The sequence below is a fragment of the Neofelis nebulosa genome, chromosome 10 (genome assembly GCF_028018385.1).
Source record: "Neofelis nebulosa isolate mNeoNeb1 chromosome 10, mNeoNeb1.pri, whole genome shotgun sequence".
NCBI classification, from domain to species: Eukaryota; Metazoa; Chordata; class Mammalia; order Carnivora; family Felidae; genus Neofelis; species Neofelis nebulosa.
Window position 1 is genome coordinate 82,050,188 of NC_080791.1, and position 16,371 is coordinate 82,066,558.

Consider the following 16,371-nt stretch of genomic DNA (forward strand, 5'->3'; position numbering starts at 1 on the left):
AGGACCCAAGGAGAGAAAGGTTGTTCAGGACCCAAGGCAGCTCTAAAGACTAGGTGTTTATAGACTCAGTGCCTCTGTCTCTTTAACATTCCTGCTTCAGGCAACCAACTGCCTTGCCCACCGCTCTGCACAACTTCTTCTACCTCACAGCTCCGGCTTACTCATTTTTTTTCCTGCTATTCATTCATCCATGTCCTCATGCAATTTGTATTCTGGCAGGAAAGAGACACTGTTGATGTGTTCTTTATTTCTCATATGAACGTTTCCTTCTCCGTCTTGAAGAAACACCTCATCAGCTCCCACAGTTTCAACTATCACCAGGTGCAGATGGTGCCCACATCAGTCATCCCAGGCCAGATCTTTCTCCTGAGCTACAGACGTATTTCCAACCATCTGACAGACAGCTCCACTTAATATCAATCAGCGGCAAACACGTCTAATCCTCTTCTACCCTCTCCACCGAGAAAAATTTTACTTCTCTTAAAATCCTACCTTAGTGAAGAGGACCAAGAGCCACCCAGCCAGCCACGCCAGAAACCCAGACCTGTGTTCCTCCTCCTGTTCCCTGTCCACATTAGTGCCCCCACCACCCACACCTATGCCATTACCTAGTCATGTCTCTTCTGCTTCTTTCAATTTTCTCAAGCCGTTTTCCTCTTTCCCAATCTTACCACCACAGGGTGGACACAGCCGGCCTTTCTGCCTCCGTTTCGAACCATTTTCCACAACTCTTGACAGATTCAGCCTTCAAATGCGATCATGTCACTCCCTACCTCAAGGGTCTTCTGTGGCTCCTGCCCACAGGATGAAACCCAAACTCTACAGCCTGAAACCCAGGGACTGGCTCCTGCCTGTCTTCCCAGCCTCTTTTGCCAATGGCTGCTCTGGACCCTACCGGTCTTGTCGCACTGAAGCAGACTGATGAATGTGCCATGTCCCTGTGCTCCGCAGTTTCGTCTAAAACTGAAATGCCTCCACCTCCCCAGGGCGAGCCATGCAAGAGCTTGGTTTGGAAATACAATGTCTGGGATGAATCTCTACCTGCTTCCTCCTAGCTAAGTACATTTCTGAACCTACTGAATCCTCTGTTCTCATCCAGCACATGGACATGAGAGCAGAGGCTCCCTCACAGGTGCTACTGCATGAGACAATCTCTGCTACAGCACTTAACACAGATTCCGGGCACTCAGTGAGCATTTGGTGCATGTCATTTTGTAGGAGGAGGAGTTCGGCTAATCCTACCCTCCCTTCAAGATTCAACTCAGGGGTGCCCCTGGGTGACTCGGTTGGTTGAGCGTCTGGACTCTTGATTTTGGCTTAGGTCATGATCTCTGGGTTCGTGGGATGGAGTGCTGTGTCTGCTCCCACACTGGCAGTACAGAGTCTGCTTGGGAGTCTCTCTCCCTCTCTCTTTCTCTGCCCCTCCCCCTCTCGCCCTCTCTCTCTCTCAAAATAAATGAATAAACATTAAAAAAAACCATTCAATTCAGGCATTAACTCTGCAAAATATCTGGACTAAGTGCCTTGGGCTGTCTATCACTTGTCCATCTCTGCCATAGGCTATGAATTCCCTACAAACAGAAAGCATGTTTTAACTCATTTTTTTATTTCAAGAGTCTAGCTTAGGGCCTAGAATATAGTAAGGTCCTAAGAAATATTTGTTGAAAGGGTGAGATCAGTGTTTTTCTTAAAAAAAAAAAAAAAAAGACACTTTAAATATTAAATGTCTTGCCTTAACATTTTTAACAAATGATATCATATAGACTACAAAATGTGCAGCATATACACTACAGCTCTACCCATAATCAAAAGAGGCTTAATAAGCAGCTTTTTACAACTAAGACATTTATTAAGGCATGGTTTTCCTAATGCACAGTGATATAAAAACCAGGATAAAGGTGAATAAATAGAAGGCCCAAGGCATATGATGAAAGACTCCAGGAAAATACTTCTCAGTATCTTTTCTGAAGTCAACTGTGAGCTTCATCTCAGTCCCGTACAACACGCTCGAAGCCATCCTCTAAGCATGGCTCTATGAACACCTAAAATACCCAGAGCTCATCTCACCATGCGCACCTGATGCCTCAGTCTATCCCTGTGGCAGATGAACAATGGGCACAAGGCATACAATCCCACACAGCTCTGGGTGTACTCCCTGGTCCATGGAGAGAATGCCCACTGCTAGAACCAGGGCTGGGACTATGGCTCGGGCTGCCTGCTCTCCTCATCACCTCACCCCCAAACTGTCCAGGGCACCAACTGAAGGTTGGAGGTAGGGAGGACGAATGAGGAAATTTTGTAAACACTCACTTTCCTGAAAGGAAATGCTAGGTTTTCTGAAGCATTTGAAGACAGCCACTGTATCTACGTGTTCTCTAGGAATGGGAATTAGGCATTCATTCAGCACATTTATTGAACACCTAATAGGCATCTGCCACTTGCTACCCACAAGGCCTGACAAGTTGTGTATTCCTTCCAGGCCATATCCTACCTATTCCCTTTGGTTCATAGGGAATGAGCTGTGATATGGCAGCGATAAGGAGGGAAGCCTTAGTCCTGAGATGCTACCAGCTTGTTTGGGCTTTGGCTAAAGTGAGACATAAAACATGTCTGGTTCCTCTCCTGAGCTCCAGTTGATTAGGGCTCTGGCTCCTGGAAGCTAACGCAAGGTCTCAGTAGCTGCTCTGTGGTTTTGATAACCATCGCTCCTCCATAGGTTGCTAAACTGTGTCGACACTGCTCAGCCCTGTTGGTTAGACTCAGAAGGTAGTTTCCAAAGCCTTAAAATTATTTCAAAAATCCTTGGGACCAACTCAATCCTGAAGAATGCCTATGATGACCCACATGAGAATGGACTCCCGAAACTCTATCATCAAGAACCACTATCAGGTTGATCAGAGGCCTGTTTCTTGTTGCTACAACCAGTCTGGACAAGTGGCTTGCTTGGTTACTGTTACTGACCTCCATTCCCCCAATGTACTTACTTTTACTCTCTCACTGCTGTGACTGTGTATAGCAGTCATCTCATATGGTTCCATATTCCATCCACGCATTCTGGGTATGACGGCCTTACCCTCAAGCGGGCTACCTTGCTGCTTACACATGAAGCATACGTTCTCTGGCCTGTATTTCTGAGATCTCCTGTATTGTGCCTTACACAGCTTGATAATCAGAAACTTGTGAGTGTTTTCTAAAGATGATGCACGAGCCTACTCCAGAAGGAACCTGCATTACTCAGCCTGTCTCAGAAAGTTATTCCTGCAGGGATAGGCCCTTTGTTCTTGTTTCTATACAGCTCATAATAATAGGCATGTCGCATAGGGAAGACAGAACCTGATCGGTATACCTCAGTGCTAGGCCTGGCTCTGCTAATAGCTAGGTGGGTGCCTCTGAATCCCACTTTGTGCTTGTATCCTGAGCCACAGTTTTGTTATCCGTAAAATGAGTACAATAAATTCATGTAGGCTTTAATTTCATGAAAGTAGAGGCCATGTCTATCTTGTTTATGGTCCCCCGTATCTAGATTAGTATGTGGCACAAACTAGATGTTTGCTGAGTAATTGTAGAAATTAAAAAAAAAAAAAAAAAAAAAAAAAAGGTGATTTTAATAATCTCTTTGGTTCTAGCACTGACTCGGTGATTTCTATTCTGTTCAGTGAGTGGTCAGACCAGACCCAGCCTTGTCTGTGGATGCGGAGATGGACATTGCTAATCTATGTTTCAGCTCCTCATTTATGGCCCCCAAAGCAATACTGCTTTACTACAACCTCCTTCACTGGCAATCAGATCTTTTTCAAAATAACCCCAGGTACTACCAAGGCGCAGGAAAGAATTTTGGTGTTAAGGGTTTGAACAAGAGTTCTGGTGTCCACAATCTGACTTGTGAATATTCAGGAAACTCCTGAAATGGTGGAAATTTTTGTGTTTTTGAGACTACGTACGTTTTTCTGCACAGGGACTGTAGCGATCATATTCTCAGTTAAAGAGATTTAGAACCCTAGAAAATCTGCAGGCATGTGTGAGAACTGGCCCACAACTCTACGTGCAAACAGCAGCGGCACCTCAGAATGCAGGGGCCTGCACGGCCCCGAGGCGGGCGCCAGGAGAGTGTCTGGCCGCCAGAAGAAGGCGCTTGCAAGGGTCTAAGGGATCTTGAGAGGGGCAGTACCGGCCCGTGGCCCAGGGTTTACCTGACGCACCCCTGTAACTCCACTCCTCTCAGGTTCGCCACCTTAGCTTCTGAATCCTGAGCATCTTCCTCCACGTCCTCCTCATCCTCCCCGTCGCCATCGTCGTAGTCAAACGGGAAGCTCTGGTGGCCAAGGGGAGACAACAGTGACATGGTGGAATTGCTGCAGCTCAGCGGCGGCGACGGCGAGCAGACCGTCACCGTCTCCGGCCCCTGCCCCGGGGCGCCCGCCATGAGGTCGGAGAAGGGGCCGGAGGAAGGCCGAGACCTGGACCTGCAGCCGGCCGAGGACCGAGCGTCGGAAGCCGGCGAAGCAGCCCCCCACAGCCCGGCAGCCCACATCGGGCCCGCCAAGTTCAAACCGGCAGAGTGGCGGCGGGGACGTGCTCTCCCAGCAGGCCCCGCGCGCGCCGGGCCGGCCTATCCCGGCGGGCGCAGACCTCGCGTTGCCATGGCGACGCGTGGAGGCCGCGAGGGCTTTGTCCCCGCCTGCCGAGCGCGGCTTGCTGCGCCCGGGCCTCCCTCTGCCCGCCGCTGACAGCGTGCGGGGCGCGTCCCTCGTTTGCTGTTCATGTAGTACAAGAAATGTGCTGTCACTGAGCGAGGCAGAGCAAGAGGCGGAAGCCAAAACTACCGCCGTATACTTAACAGGTCAGGGTTTTAAGGATCAGTCATTTCTTACCGCACACAGCCATATTTTATGGGGAGAGGAGAGCGAACTTTATCCAAGTTTCCAGGTGTATCCAAGCATGCTCTTTGAGGGCAATCTTCCGTTGTTTTGGGTAGCACCTCATTTGCCTGACATCTTAAGGTAACTAGTGTGTCGGTGCATGTGAATTTTGAGGTCTTTTTGAAGCTTCTAATTTACAAGGGGCTGTGCTAAGCACTAAAGATAGAGTAAAAGCCCTGCCTTCACACGTTCCTCATTCTTTTGTGGTGTAGAATCATCGTATTAAAATATTATGTGATCTGCATTTTATGATTTTTTTGGTGAGACCTCGGAAGGAGCACTGTCCTTTTCAGGTACTGGGAATAGGGATGAAGGTAGCAAGGAAGAAGTGATAGACAATAAACCTGGATGCTTTGTTCATGCTGACAAAACTGTGCACACTTGTAAATAAATATGGCTTTGGTCCAGCTTATGGTGCATATTACTAGTAGAAATATCAGACTGAAAAGTGACAAAGGCTAAGACAGCACACAAAATTTGTTATTGACCAAAGAGTAATAGAAAATTTTTGATTTAATTTAGATCTGCAAAATTTGACACATGAGAATGAGGTACGGCAGAAATAATAGCAACCAAGGGCAATTCACAAGGCAGTAGCTATAATTAATAAAGTATGACATGGTTGAAACTATTTTAGTGGAATGCTAATTTTTGTTAATTTTGTTAAAATTTTCAGTAAAAACAAAATGAAAATGGCAGAAAATTAGATCAATTTAACTGTGGTAATATAGTCAATCAAGAAATAAAACTGGCTTAGTGGAGTTTACATTCTGTACTTCTTGAGTTACTTCTGTTATTCAATATTGGCAGATCTGGTTAAGACTTTTATGAGAACCTCCCTAGAATCAGTAACAGCATTAAAAGGCCTCGGGCCACTTCAGGGCTTCATCGGAGGTAACAAACTATTCCCAACATAATCTGACATCCCTGAAGCAGAGGAGGAAAAAACATAAAAGTGTTAGTATGAAGGGGACCTGGATTTGAATCAGTGATTTTCTTCTTACTCATGAGATTCCCTTAAACAAGCTCTTTGGCTTTCCTAACTTACTCCTTTGTAACAGGGAGGTAACCTATCTCCCAGTCATTAGTGTGTCATTAATTCTCAAAGTTTCTGGCATAGGACCTGACAGAGAAAACGGAAAATGATAAATTGTGTCATTTAAACTCCCAAACTTTTCCACTTTGACCTCTTGGTATAGGAATCTAAAATGTCATACGTTTCTGCCTCCTCAAAATGTTTGACTAAACAAATTATGTCCTTCCCTTGATGTCTTGAGAATCGTCATAATGACCATCTACTGCATTGTGCTGTAGCAACACTGGAGATAATGAACCAAAGAGATCCATGGCATTGGTGCTGGGGCTTGAACGTAATTGAGTCCTGTGGTCTCCTTTCTTACAGTGCCTTGTCATTACTGTGACTGAGAAGCCATAATCAAGTTTGGTAGAATTATATATACATGTATAAATAAGCTCAAAAGAAGGCCTCCCCCCACTTAAGTTTTTGGTAACTTCTCTACTTACTACTCATTTTCACTTTCATGGTACAGTTGAGATAAATTTTTATTTTTTGCTGACTTTGTAACCTCGTACAAGAGTAACTTTTGCTTAAAAATCCCTATCTGACTTTGTTACAAAAATAACACCATTACCAGTTAGCCTTGTAGCAATAATTAGGCAACTTTTAAAAATTTATCCCCGGACATACTGAAACTTTACAGATGAAACATGTCTTAGATTCACTTCAAAATAATCCAAGGGGTAGGGGTGCCTGGTTGGTTCGGTCCGTTAGATGTCCAACTGTTGATTTCGGCTCAGGTCATGATCTTGCAGTTCATGAGTTTGAGCCCCACTTCAGGCTCTGAGCTGACAGTGTGGAACCTGCTTGGGATTCTCTCTGTCCCTATCTCTCTCTGCCTCTCCCCTGTTTACGCTCTCCATCTCTCTCAAAATAAATAAATAGACGACAAGAAATAATCCAAGGGGCAGATGGATTAGAGCGAGTTAGTGAATGGGACACAGATGAAACAAGATTTACCATGTGCTGTTGATAATTGCCACAGTTGGGTGATGGGTACCTGGGGTGAAGGCTGAGGTGATGGGAAGGGTAATTATACTACTCTTTTTGTTATGGAAATTCCAGACACAAAGTTAAGTTTAAAACAAATGAACAAAACCAAAAGCCGATGTCTCACATTAAGAAGAACTGGGTACTGGTTTGCTTTCTTATCTGTTGTGTAGTATTTAGCTATTCACTTAAATTTCATCAAGTCCTCTATTTTCTCGTCTGTAAAATTAGGGCTTGATGATTGTGAATATTTATAGCTAAGCATTTGGGCAACTGACTACATTTGGTATCATGGATTACTAATCATTTGCTTTTATTATTTAGTTTTTTAAAGTGATCTCTACATCCGGGATGCCTGGGTAGCTCAGTCCATTAAGCGGCCAACTCTTGGTTTCAGCTCAGGTCATGATCTTACCATTTGTGAGTTCAGTTCAAGGCCCACATCAGGCTCTGTGCTGACAGCATGGAGCTTGCCTGAGATTCTCTCTCTCCTCTCTCTCTACCGCTCCCCTACTCACACTGTGCCGCCCCCCCCCCCAAATAAATAAACATTAAAAAAATTAAAAAAAAAAAAGTAATCTCTACATCCAAGCTGGTGGGGCTTGAATTTACAACCCCGAGATGAAGAGTTGCACGCTCCACCAGCTAAGCTAGCTAGGAACCCCAATCATTTGCTTTTAAACAAAGACCTAATTAATGGTAGTCTCTTAAATTTCACAATTTGTTTTCCACGAGTTATCATTCAGACTCAGGATGCAATAGTGTTTCCCACTACACGTATAGCACAGTCTATAGTTGAGGTATCTGCTATTCTATGTTTTAAATGAAATGTGAAGTTTTTGGTAACTTGAATTTTGGAGAAAAAACACTTCTAGCTAGATTTTTTTCCAAGTTATGATTTAATATTTATCAGATGTGTAAATAAACAAACATGATAGCAACTTTAAAAACTTGTGAATAGTTGGCCTTACAAAATTACATCACACTGTAAATAAATCCCTCCCGCATTTTATACAAACTACATGATTTTGATATACAAAGATTCTGTTTTTATTACACTGACAATGTACAACCAAGACTATTTACAAGGCAAAAAAAAGTATATAAACCACAATTTAACATTCTGCTACTGGCAGCCACTACAGTTTAGGAGGTAGCTTTAATTAAACGAAATGAACAGAAGCCACATTTCCCAACTTGTGTTCTAAAAATAATTTACATAAGATAAAAATTCATTATATGCACATTATATACAGTTTAACTATTAAACTGCAAACTAGCTTAATGTTTTTTAGTATATCCTGAATAACTAATATGGCAGTGGGTTTGCTATTGATTTAGCATATGGTTCAAAAAACATAACTTTAAGACTCCACATAGTGACATGTCAAAAGTCCATGGATAAGAATCAAGTAAAATTTTTAATTGTTAAAGACATAGGTCTAAGCTTTATTCTTTTTCTTAAATGACAGATTTGTTTTATCTCACAAGGACACAGTATCTGAACTGTAGCATAGGCTCTTTCGTATTTAAATCACAGTAAGGGGAAAATGTATGGAAGCTACCATGTAACAACACAGGTTCAGGAGAATCCAGCTCACTAAGAAATAATTATAAGTGCTTTGTGTCATAATTACTCCCAATTTCTTCCAACTTAATACAATAATTTACCACTGTTTATTTTCTGCGTAATTCAAACTATATGTAGATAACATACCAACAAAATTGGAAAGTGTCGGTTCAGCCAATGATACTAAGAAATGTTTTTTAACGAGAACATTCCACAGAGCCATCAAGTCCCTCAGATACTATTAAAATCCCATATCAGTTAGTAGTTTAGCCAAATCTACCAAACCCACACAACAATGAGTCCTTTACTTTTTCCTAGTGTGGTCACAAGACACTGAGGGCAAAATTACTGGGTTTGCACCACAGTGAAGCGTGACCACTGAAAACACACGTTCAGCTATTCTTTTAAAATCTAACAGTTGTTAATATTGTTTTAAAAACATCTTCAGGTTTTAGGTTTATAAATCACTTAAACAGAATTTATGATTCTGTTATGTGAAAGATGGGACCAGAAAATGCAATCAGGCGATGCCTACTCTTCTGTTCTCACAGTTTTACCTGGGAGACAATCCCTTTTTTGGCCCTGCAGTTAAGTTGTCCTGAGATTAATGACGAACCATTAGGTAAAATTAGCAAGACTTTTTCTTAGCTACATAAAATCACATTTTAAAATATTCTTAAAAAAATATTAACAGCTGTTGTTCACCTTGTGCTTAGTTCAGAAATCGGTATAAATCTGCTTCTCATGGATCAGGAAAACCTAACATGATATTGCTATGATATACATAAAACTTTTCAAGTTATAAACTTGTTCCAAACAGACCACACATTGCTTGCACGTTGCATTTTCCATCCACTGACAGGTTAGGCACTTGTTCCTTGAGAACGTCTGGTTTCAGAAATCAACTGCCCCCCTTCTCCTCCTTCTAAGTGACACACCAGGCAGTGATCCCAGAAGTGCTTCCCAGATGAAAGGTCAGACCAGGGTTCTTCTCTAAATGCTGTGATTTTGGTTGATGGGGGAAACAGTTACAAACACACCAGTTCAGTCTTTGACTCTCGGTAGATTGTAAGCATAGCGCACCAAAGGGAATCCTCGACTCTGATAGAAGCAGGCTCGTCCGCAGGCCTGCACCTGGTCCGAACTGTCCGAGACAAAGGAATCCTCTTCGTCTGCATAATCAGAGTGGGCGGATTGCGTGCCACAGTCGGACCAATAGCTGTCCGGTCTTTGGCAAGAACCCACCGCCAATGCAGGACAGCTGTGTGATTTTATTAAGTGTTTGCAGGACACTGGCTTTGTCAAAAGAAAGGACTCACAGCAGTCACACACGGCCAGGTTACCCTGCAAATGCGAGTACATGCCACAGTCATAGTAGAAATCCTGTTCCACGCAGCCAGCCTGGCTACCGATGGACACTGACACCGATCCGCTCTTCTTGGTAATGTGTCGCTTCAGTGACTTCCAGTCGTCTTTAAACTTTGGGTTGAAGAACACATAGAGGACTGGATTCAGGCAAGCGGGCAACGGGAAGAAGATCAGAGTGACAGACTTCATAATTTCAGGGCTGATGGAGACCGCAGTGATCAATGGCGCAAAGGAGAAAAACGCAACGGGGCAAAAAAAGATGCAGTTGGTGAAGATGAGCCAGGCAACGTGCTTAATCATGCTAGAATGTGCGTTCTCTGAAAGGTCCTCCTTTTCCAAGTTGCAGTACAGTTTTGTGTAGACGATGGCCATTAATAAAAACGCCAGGGAGTTTAACAACACTAAGGTTACAGTGAATCCTAAAGATGGCGTTTCTCCCGTGGGGAATGGCAAGCAGAGGGGTGAGGCAGAATACTCCCCGCTGTGGAAAAGTGGAAAACAGCCTGCCACTGCAGCTCCCAGAAAAGCAAGAAGGGCAGCAGCCCGGAAGTGCTTGACACGACGGCTTTTCCCGTTTTTCATGACATCTTTTGCAGATAAGCTTCTTTCGACAGCTGCCAGCATTAATAGAAATATGGCACTTTCGGAGGAGAAAATTGCAAGAAACCCGGCTATCCTGCACCCATTGCCAATCTCCCACCAAATGCCAAATTCAGCAAATCTGCCCCAGGACACGGCGTCCAGAAAAGTTAAGATGCCGGTGTAAGCTCCCATGAATAAGTTGGATACAGAAATGAGGCCTATGAACAGTTTGGAGGAAGGCAGTGATGTACAAGATGCAAATGTGGTTAAAATGACCAGCAGGTTGAAAAACACTGCAACCAGGAAAATGAACCACACGGTAAGACGGATCATCCAACTTCCCAGTAAGTACTCGCAGGGCTTAAAGGCACCTAAAACAAGAGAGAGAAATAAAAGACAATTTAGAAAACACCATATTCCTGTATGCTCTGGACTGCAAGAAAAGTAAGGATGGTTAATCTAGCATAATTAAATCTGCTGCTACAACTGAATTGAACCAAACTGAAAAGATGACTATTTCTTAGATATTTTAGTCACTGGACTAGGCTATTTTAAAAATAACTGATTTGGGGGTGCCTGGGTGGCTTAGTCAGCTAAGCATCAGACTCTTGGTTTTGGCTCAGGTCATGATCTCACAGTTGGTGGGGTTGAGCCCTGCATTGGGCTCTGTGCTGGCAATGCGGATACGGCTTGGAATTCTCTCTCTCCAAATAAATAAATAAAGCTAAAAAATAATAATAAAATTACTACCATTGAGGCATATTTTAAAATTTTTAAATAAAAATAACTGACTTTAATTTCTTTTATTAAATATTTGGTAAAGTCATACCAAAGGCATATATATGCATATATACATATATGTATATGTATACATATATGTATATATGCATATATAGGACGGTGCCTCATACCTGATAAGTACTTGATACACTGAAGGCTTGGAATTAGATAAACTAGGGCTTTAATATGGGGTTCATAACTTGCTACTCTTCCTTAAGAAAGCAACTTAAACCTCTATAAATTTCATTTTCTCACTTGTGGACAATAATGCCTATTTTATAGCATTGTGTAGCTTAAATAAAATTACATCCATGAGATACGCAAGAAAGTTACTAGGTACAGAGGTGGACTTCTATAAATACTAGGTCCTTTTCTTTTCTTTCTTTTTTTTAAATATTTATTTATTTCTGAGAGAGAGAGAAACAGCACAAGCGGGAGAGGGGCAGAGAGAGAAGGAGACACAGAATCTGAAGCAGGCTCCAGGCTCTGAGCTGTCAGCACAGAGCCCAATGTGGGGCTAGAACTCACGAACCGTGAGATCACGACCTTTAAGTCAGCCGCTTAAGCAACTGAGCCACCCAGGTGCCCCTAGGTCCTTTTCTTCTTCCTTCCCAATCCCAATACAGCTTTTAAAAATTATGTATGTGTATGTATGTACATGTATATATGTGGCTTTCAAGGGCAATCTGATGAAGCAGATTAAGATAGGTATAATTATACCCACTTTCCATCCAGAGAAATTGAGACGTCAAAGTGTTCAACAGACCTGACAAAAGTTATTCAATGAGACAATAAATAGAGTGAGGGCAAAACCACACTGATGTTAGCTATTCATACAAAGCCACATCCAATAAAACCCTGTGAAATTTAAACTAGAATTGCAAGAACTAATTTAGTAACTAAATTGTATGTACTTTGACGGGCTAGTTATGTCACAAATGACAACTATTTTATTTTAAAATTAGTAAAGGAAAACTAAATTTTGTTTACAAAGCTCAAGAAAACTATGTATTACAATTGCCTAAAACACATGTTCTGATGTATCTTTCTGAACTGTCATGAACTTTGATACATCCCACATTTTAAATTGCTGAGACATTCACAGACCTTACAAGCCAGCTCAGCAACTTTTATATTTATCTGACTTCCAAATATCACAAGAAACTTAAAAAAATTTTTATCCTCCCCCCCTCCCCCCACCCCCTTAGGAAATGTTAGGAGGAAGCTTCCACCTTTATCTCTGTATCTGAACTCATCTTCCTTCAAGGAAGAAGGAGTAGCTCATCTGACCTGAGAGAACAGGACATCCTTTTGGAAGTGTCTGGTAGGTGGAGATACTCTCCCCTGGGAAGCAGGCTCCACCCAGTCACTGTCTGAAAACTGGCTGCCTCCTCCAGTTCTAACAGATGGATCCCACTCTCTGCTACTCCCTGCTTCTGTGTGAGCACATGGGGGTCTGTGTTTTACTACAGCTGAGTGGGGAGTCAAGCCCGCAGTGTAACTCTACTGCAGTGGGGGGAGTGGGGAGGAATCTTAGACCAACTTTCTTCCTGGCTAAGGTTTAAATTCAGTGTAGAGAAAATGGAATCCGTGCCTGTTCAGGTCTAGTCTCCTCTTTAACAAAGCTGTTCCCTTCTCATTGGGTTGTCAGTTCCTTATGCACATTCTCTAATACAAGAACCCCAATCAGGCCAGTGAGCAAGCTCCACCCTCTTAACTTCCAACAATTAATTCAGAACCTAGATAATATACACTGCCTACGCTGAAATGATTCTTGCCAATTCCATTTGCTCATCTGGTCACTTTAAGCTCATTCTCAACACAGGCACTGTGCTAAGTATTAAAAGAATACATACACAGCCCCTGAAAAAGCTCACAATTCAGCAGTCATCATTAGAAAGTCCATAATACTTTTGATTCTGAGTTATAAACTCAATATTCAGATCATCCCATGTTATTATATTAAAAAAAAATTCTACTTCATAGCACACCAGTTAGCCAATTATTTATTTTTTTCTTTTACAGTAAAATTCCCAATCTATCTTCCCTGATAGATGAGGCAGAGTCCAACATTATGGTCACAACCAAATATGTGGTCTCATTTTAGTAACTTTCCCAAGTCCACTAAAGTTCAATGAAATAAAGTAGAAAGAAAAGGAAAATCAAAGTTGCATTAAAAAAAAAAAAGGTAACACTAAAAATCCTTGCAGATCAGTAAGTCCTAGAACTGGTCGCTAGAGTTAAAGAAGCGTTCAGAAACTGCTTCTCGATTTTGCATGTGCATAACCCTCCAGGGAACTAGGTAACACGGAGACTCTGAGTCAATAAGTCTGGGACAGAGATTCTGCAAGGGACGCCTAAGCTCCTGGTATGCAGACCACAGCTTGAGGCAGAAGGCCTTGTGAGATCATCTAGCACCACTCCTGTTACAAAAAATCACATCCCGCCCCCAAGTTTTAGTTCTATGTGCCTAATGTTTATTTAGAGCAAGACACTACAGCAAAATGTGTTGGGCATACCTGTGGAGGGCGTACAGTGGATAATTATTTGACTGTGTTCTTCATTCTCTGCACTGCTCGTGACACCCGCTGCACCCGTGGGACCTGAATAGATAACGTAAACTGCTTAATTCCAGTTTTATGCAGTTCAAAAGAACCATACTTTCCTGCAATATTCTCTCTTGTACATGAGTTGCGTTCAGCTTCCATGAGGCTTAATAACATATTAAAGATGCAAGTAACACAGTCTATGCCGTTTTCTCACATATTTCCTATTTATTCTTCAAAAATGATTACAATAACAGAGACTTGAATTAATGCCATAAAGCACATTCTATTTTAAAAAGTACATGCACTCGCCTTTATCCTTTGCCACACTGTGGTCCTGGAGGCTGCTGGTATCTTCCGTGTTTGAATGTGCATAAGAGTCACAACCCCAAAATGCACAGCACTGATAAGCATATGGTACTGATAAAGACCTGGAGAAAATTGCAAAATCTACATTGAAGAACAACTTCACAGACATGCTTTTGTTTTGTAAAAAGTATTTCAATGTTTAAGTGCCCTAGGAGTCAGACCTGACTGTCACATGCTTTAAAAACTGGTCATTAGCCTCTCTGGGCCTCAGTTTCCTCATCTGCGAAAAGAACTCGGGTAGGTGACACCATGAATTTCTCTTTTCATATAAGATGTGCTTTTAAAAGCTGAATTTAAAACAAACCATATTTACAATTTAGGAGTAATACCACAATTTAAAGTGAAATCTTATCAGACTCCCTTTATACGTGAATTTACCATGCTTAATTTATCATAGGATACTGGTAGTTTCATTTCATATTAATGTCCCAGATCATTTGCGACTTTACACCATTAAATGAATTTACTTTGTTCACATACGTGTAATAAAAATATTTATTTTCTTCTCCCACAGTAATATCCCCAAGCCTTGTCTCTACTATGAAGTATTACACTACTGTATCAATTTTCTGTAGGTTCACACTTATGTGGTTCTCCCCACATTGTTCATGACAAATCTACTGTATAAAAAACCAGTCTGATGAATGGCTACATTATCTCCTGACAGCCTCAAGGGCTGGAAATTCATGTTCTCAAAAACTAAGGCGTAATGCTCATGTTCTATTTTTTTTTTTTTTTTTTACCAAATTTGTGAGGACTGAGGCAGAAAATACTCTTAACTTATAGCCTCCCAGAAAATCTGGGAACCACAGCCCAAAACTAGCCTACTCTATATTTTAGGGGCGCACCATAACCCCAACAAAAAAGAAAAATAAGCAAAAACGCACCTGAGATTAACAAAATCTTTTGCTGCTAGGGCTTCTTGTAGCTTGAAGTTGCCAACAAGTTTCAGTTGATTTAGCCCATTCAGGCCTTCCGTAGGAAATGAAGTTAATTCGTTGAAACTTACATCTCTAAAATGTGAATGAGACTTTAAATTAACTCCGAAGATGCAAATTACACAAAAACCTCTGTACATGTGTAAACATCATAAATACTAGAGCTCTAAGAGGAAGTTCAGGCGTGCCGAAACAATAGTTCTGGCATTCATCTTGCCTTCCTAGAAGGTGTCTCTATATCACTGTGGCTTAGCATTTATACAAGGGAGCAACTAAACAGAAAAAAATATTTTGATAGGACAATGCCAAAATACAAGTTCCTGTAGACTATTACTTTCAGGACATTACTGCATAAAATCATCAACTTACAGGTTAGTTATTGACCCAAGCTTGGCAAAAGCTCTGCTGTGAATTTCATGGATCAGGTTTCTACTCAGATCTCTGCAATTATAAGAATAACATGTTAATCTTTTCAAATAAATTCAAACTGCAGTTACTCTGACTATACTTTGGAATTTGAGGTAGTCACAGTATCCCTGATAAGATAATAAATCTTATTAATCTCGCCCAACAACTCCATGTTTATGTTGAATTCTTCTCCTTCACAAAAATCTATTTCTTGGAATGGGTTCCACGGAGCAATAATTCTAGTTGGCACCTGTTTCAAAACAGTTGTGAATTTTCTCCACCTTATCCTTCTGGTAGCAGTTCAAAAATATAAATGATATGATATAACCTTTGGTACTATTAAGTAGGTGAGGAAAAACTCAGCTCCTGACAAAGCTGAAAATAAAAACAGGTTTCATACTATTTGCTTTCTCAAAGGTCAGTGATAAGGCCCTGAGGGAAGACAAATAATCAATATGTAAACAAGAGCATTCCAGAAGGGCTTCAGATATCATTCTTTCCCAAGCAGGAAATAAAAATCATATCAACACCAGAGCTGTACTGTATTCAGAAACACACCCTGAGAAATTCTGATATCGCAGAATTAATAAAACAAATAATCTGCAACCACACTTAAACAGAGCATTAAGGGAAATTTAAAGACATCTCCCGGATAACAGGACAAATCGGCAAACTTGATTTCGAATCAAAAAAGGCCAGCTTTTCACTGTTGTCGCTTATCGGTGCTCTACAAGTGACTGCGGCTAGGAGCCAGATCCCTTCCTCGCTACTGCCCAGACCCACACACAGTAAGACTGTCAGCCACAAGAAAAGATCCCAATCT

General features: G+C 41.7%; 2 protein-coding genes across 12 annotated transcripts in view; both read right to left on the bottom strand.

Annotated features, from left to right (window-relative positions):
• Positions 1–4,601, bottom strand: part of CCDC34 (coiled-coil domain containing 34) — an 80,132-nt gene extending 75,531 nt beyond the window's left edge. For 4 of the 11 annotated variants that reach the window (XR_009249852.1, XR_009249853.1, XR_009249851.1 and 1 more), the window contains exon 1: positions 4,191–4,590. Coding sequence is in view for 8 of the 11 variants with exons in the window: in XM_058688508.1 (XP_058544491.1) it covers positions 4,191–4,531 (341 nt within the window). In the remaining 3 variants the exon portion in view is untranslated. Of the gene's footprint in view, positions 1–4,190 lie in introns of all 11 variants that reach the window. The other 7 variants (XM_058688505.1, XM_058688509.1, XM_058688506.1 and 4 more) reach the window with 7 other exon arrangements.
• A 3,262-nt stretch (positions 4,602–7,863) lies between these two features.
• The window catches only part of LGR4 (leucine rich repeat containing G protein-coupled receptor 4), a 102,762-nt gene continuing 94,254 nt past the window's right edge, over positions 7,864–16,371 (bottom strand). Inside the window, exons 14-18 of the mRNA XM_058688500.1 lie at positions 15,510–15,581; positions 15,090–15,215; positions 14,146–14,264; positions 13,807–13,890; positions 7,864–10,878 (exon numbers count right to left, since the gene is read on the bottom strand). Of these exons, the coding sequence (XP_058544483.1) occupies positions 9,602–10,878; positions 13,807–13,890; positions 14,146–14,264; positions 15,090–15,215; positions 15,510–15,581 (1,678 nt within the window). The 3' untranslated portion in view covers positions 7,864–9,601. The remainder of the gene's footprint in view (positions 10,879–13,806; positions 13,891–14,145; positions 14,265–15,089; positions 15,216–15,509; positions 15,582–16,371) is intronic.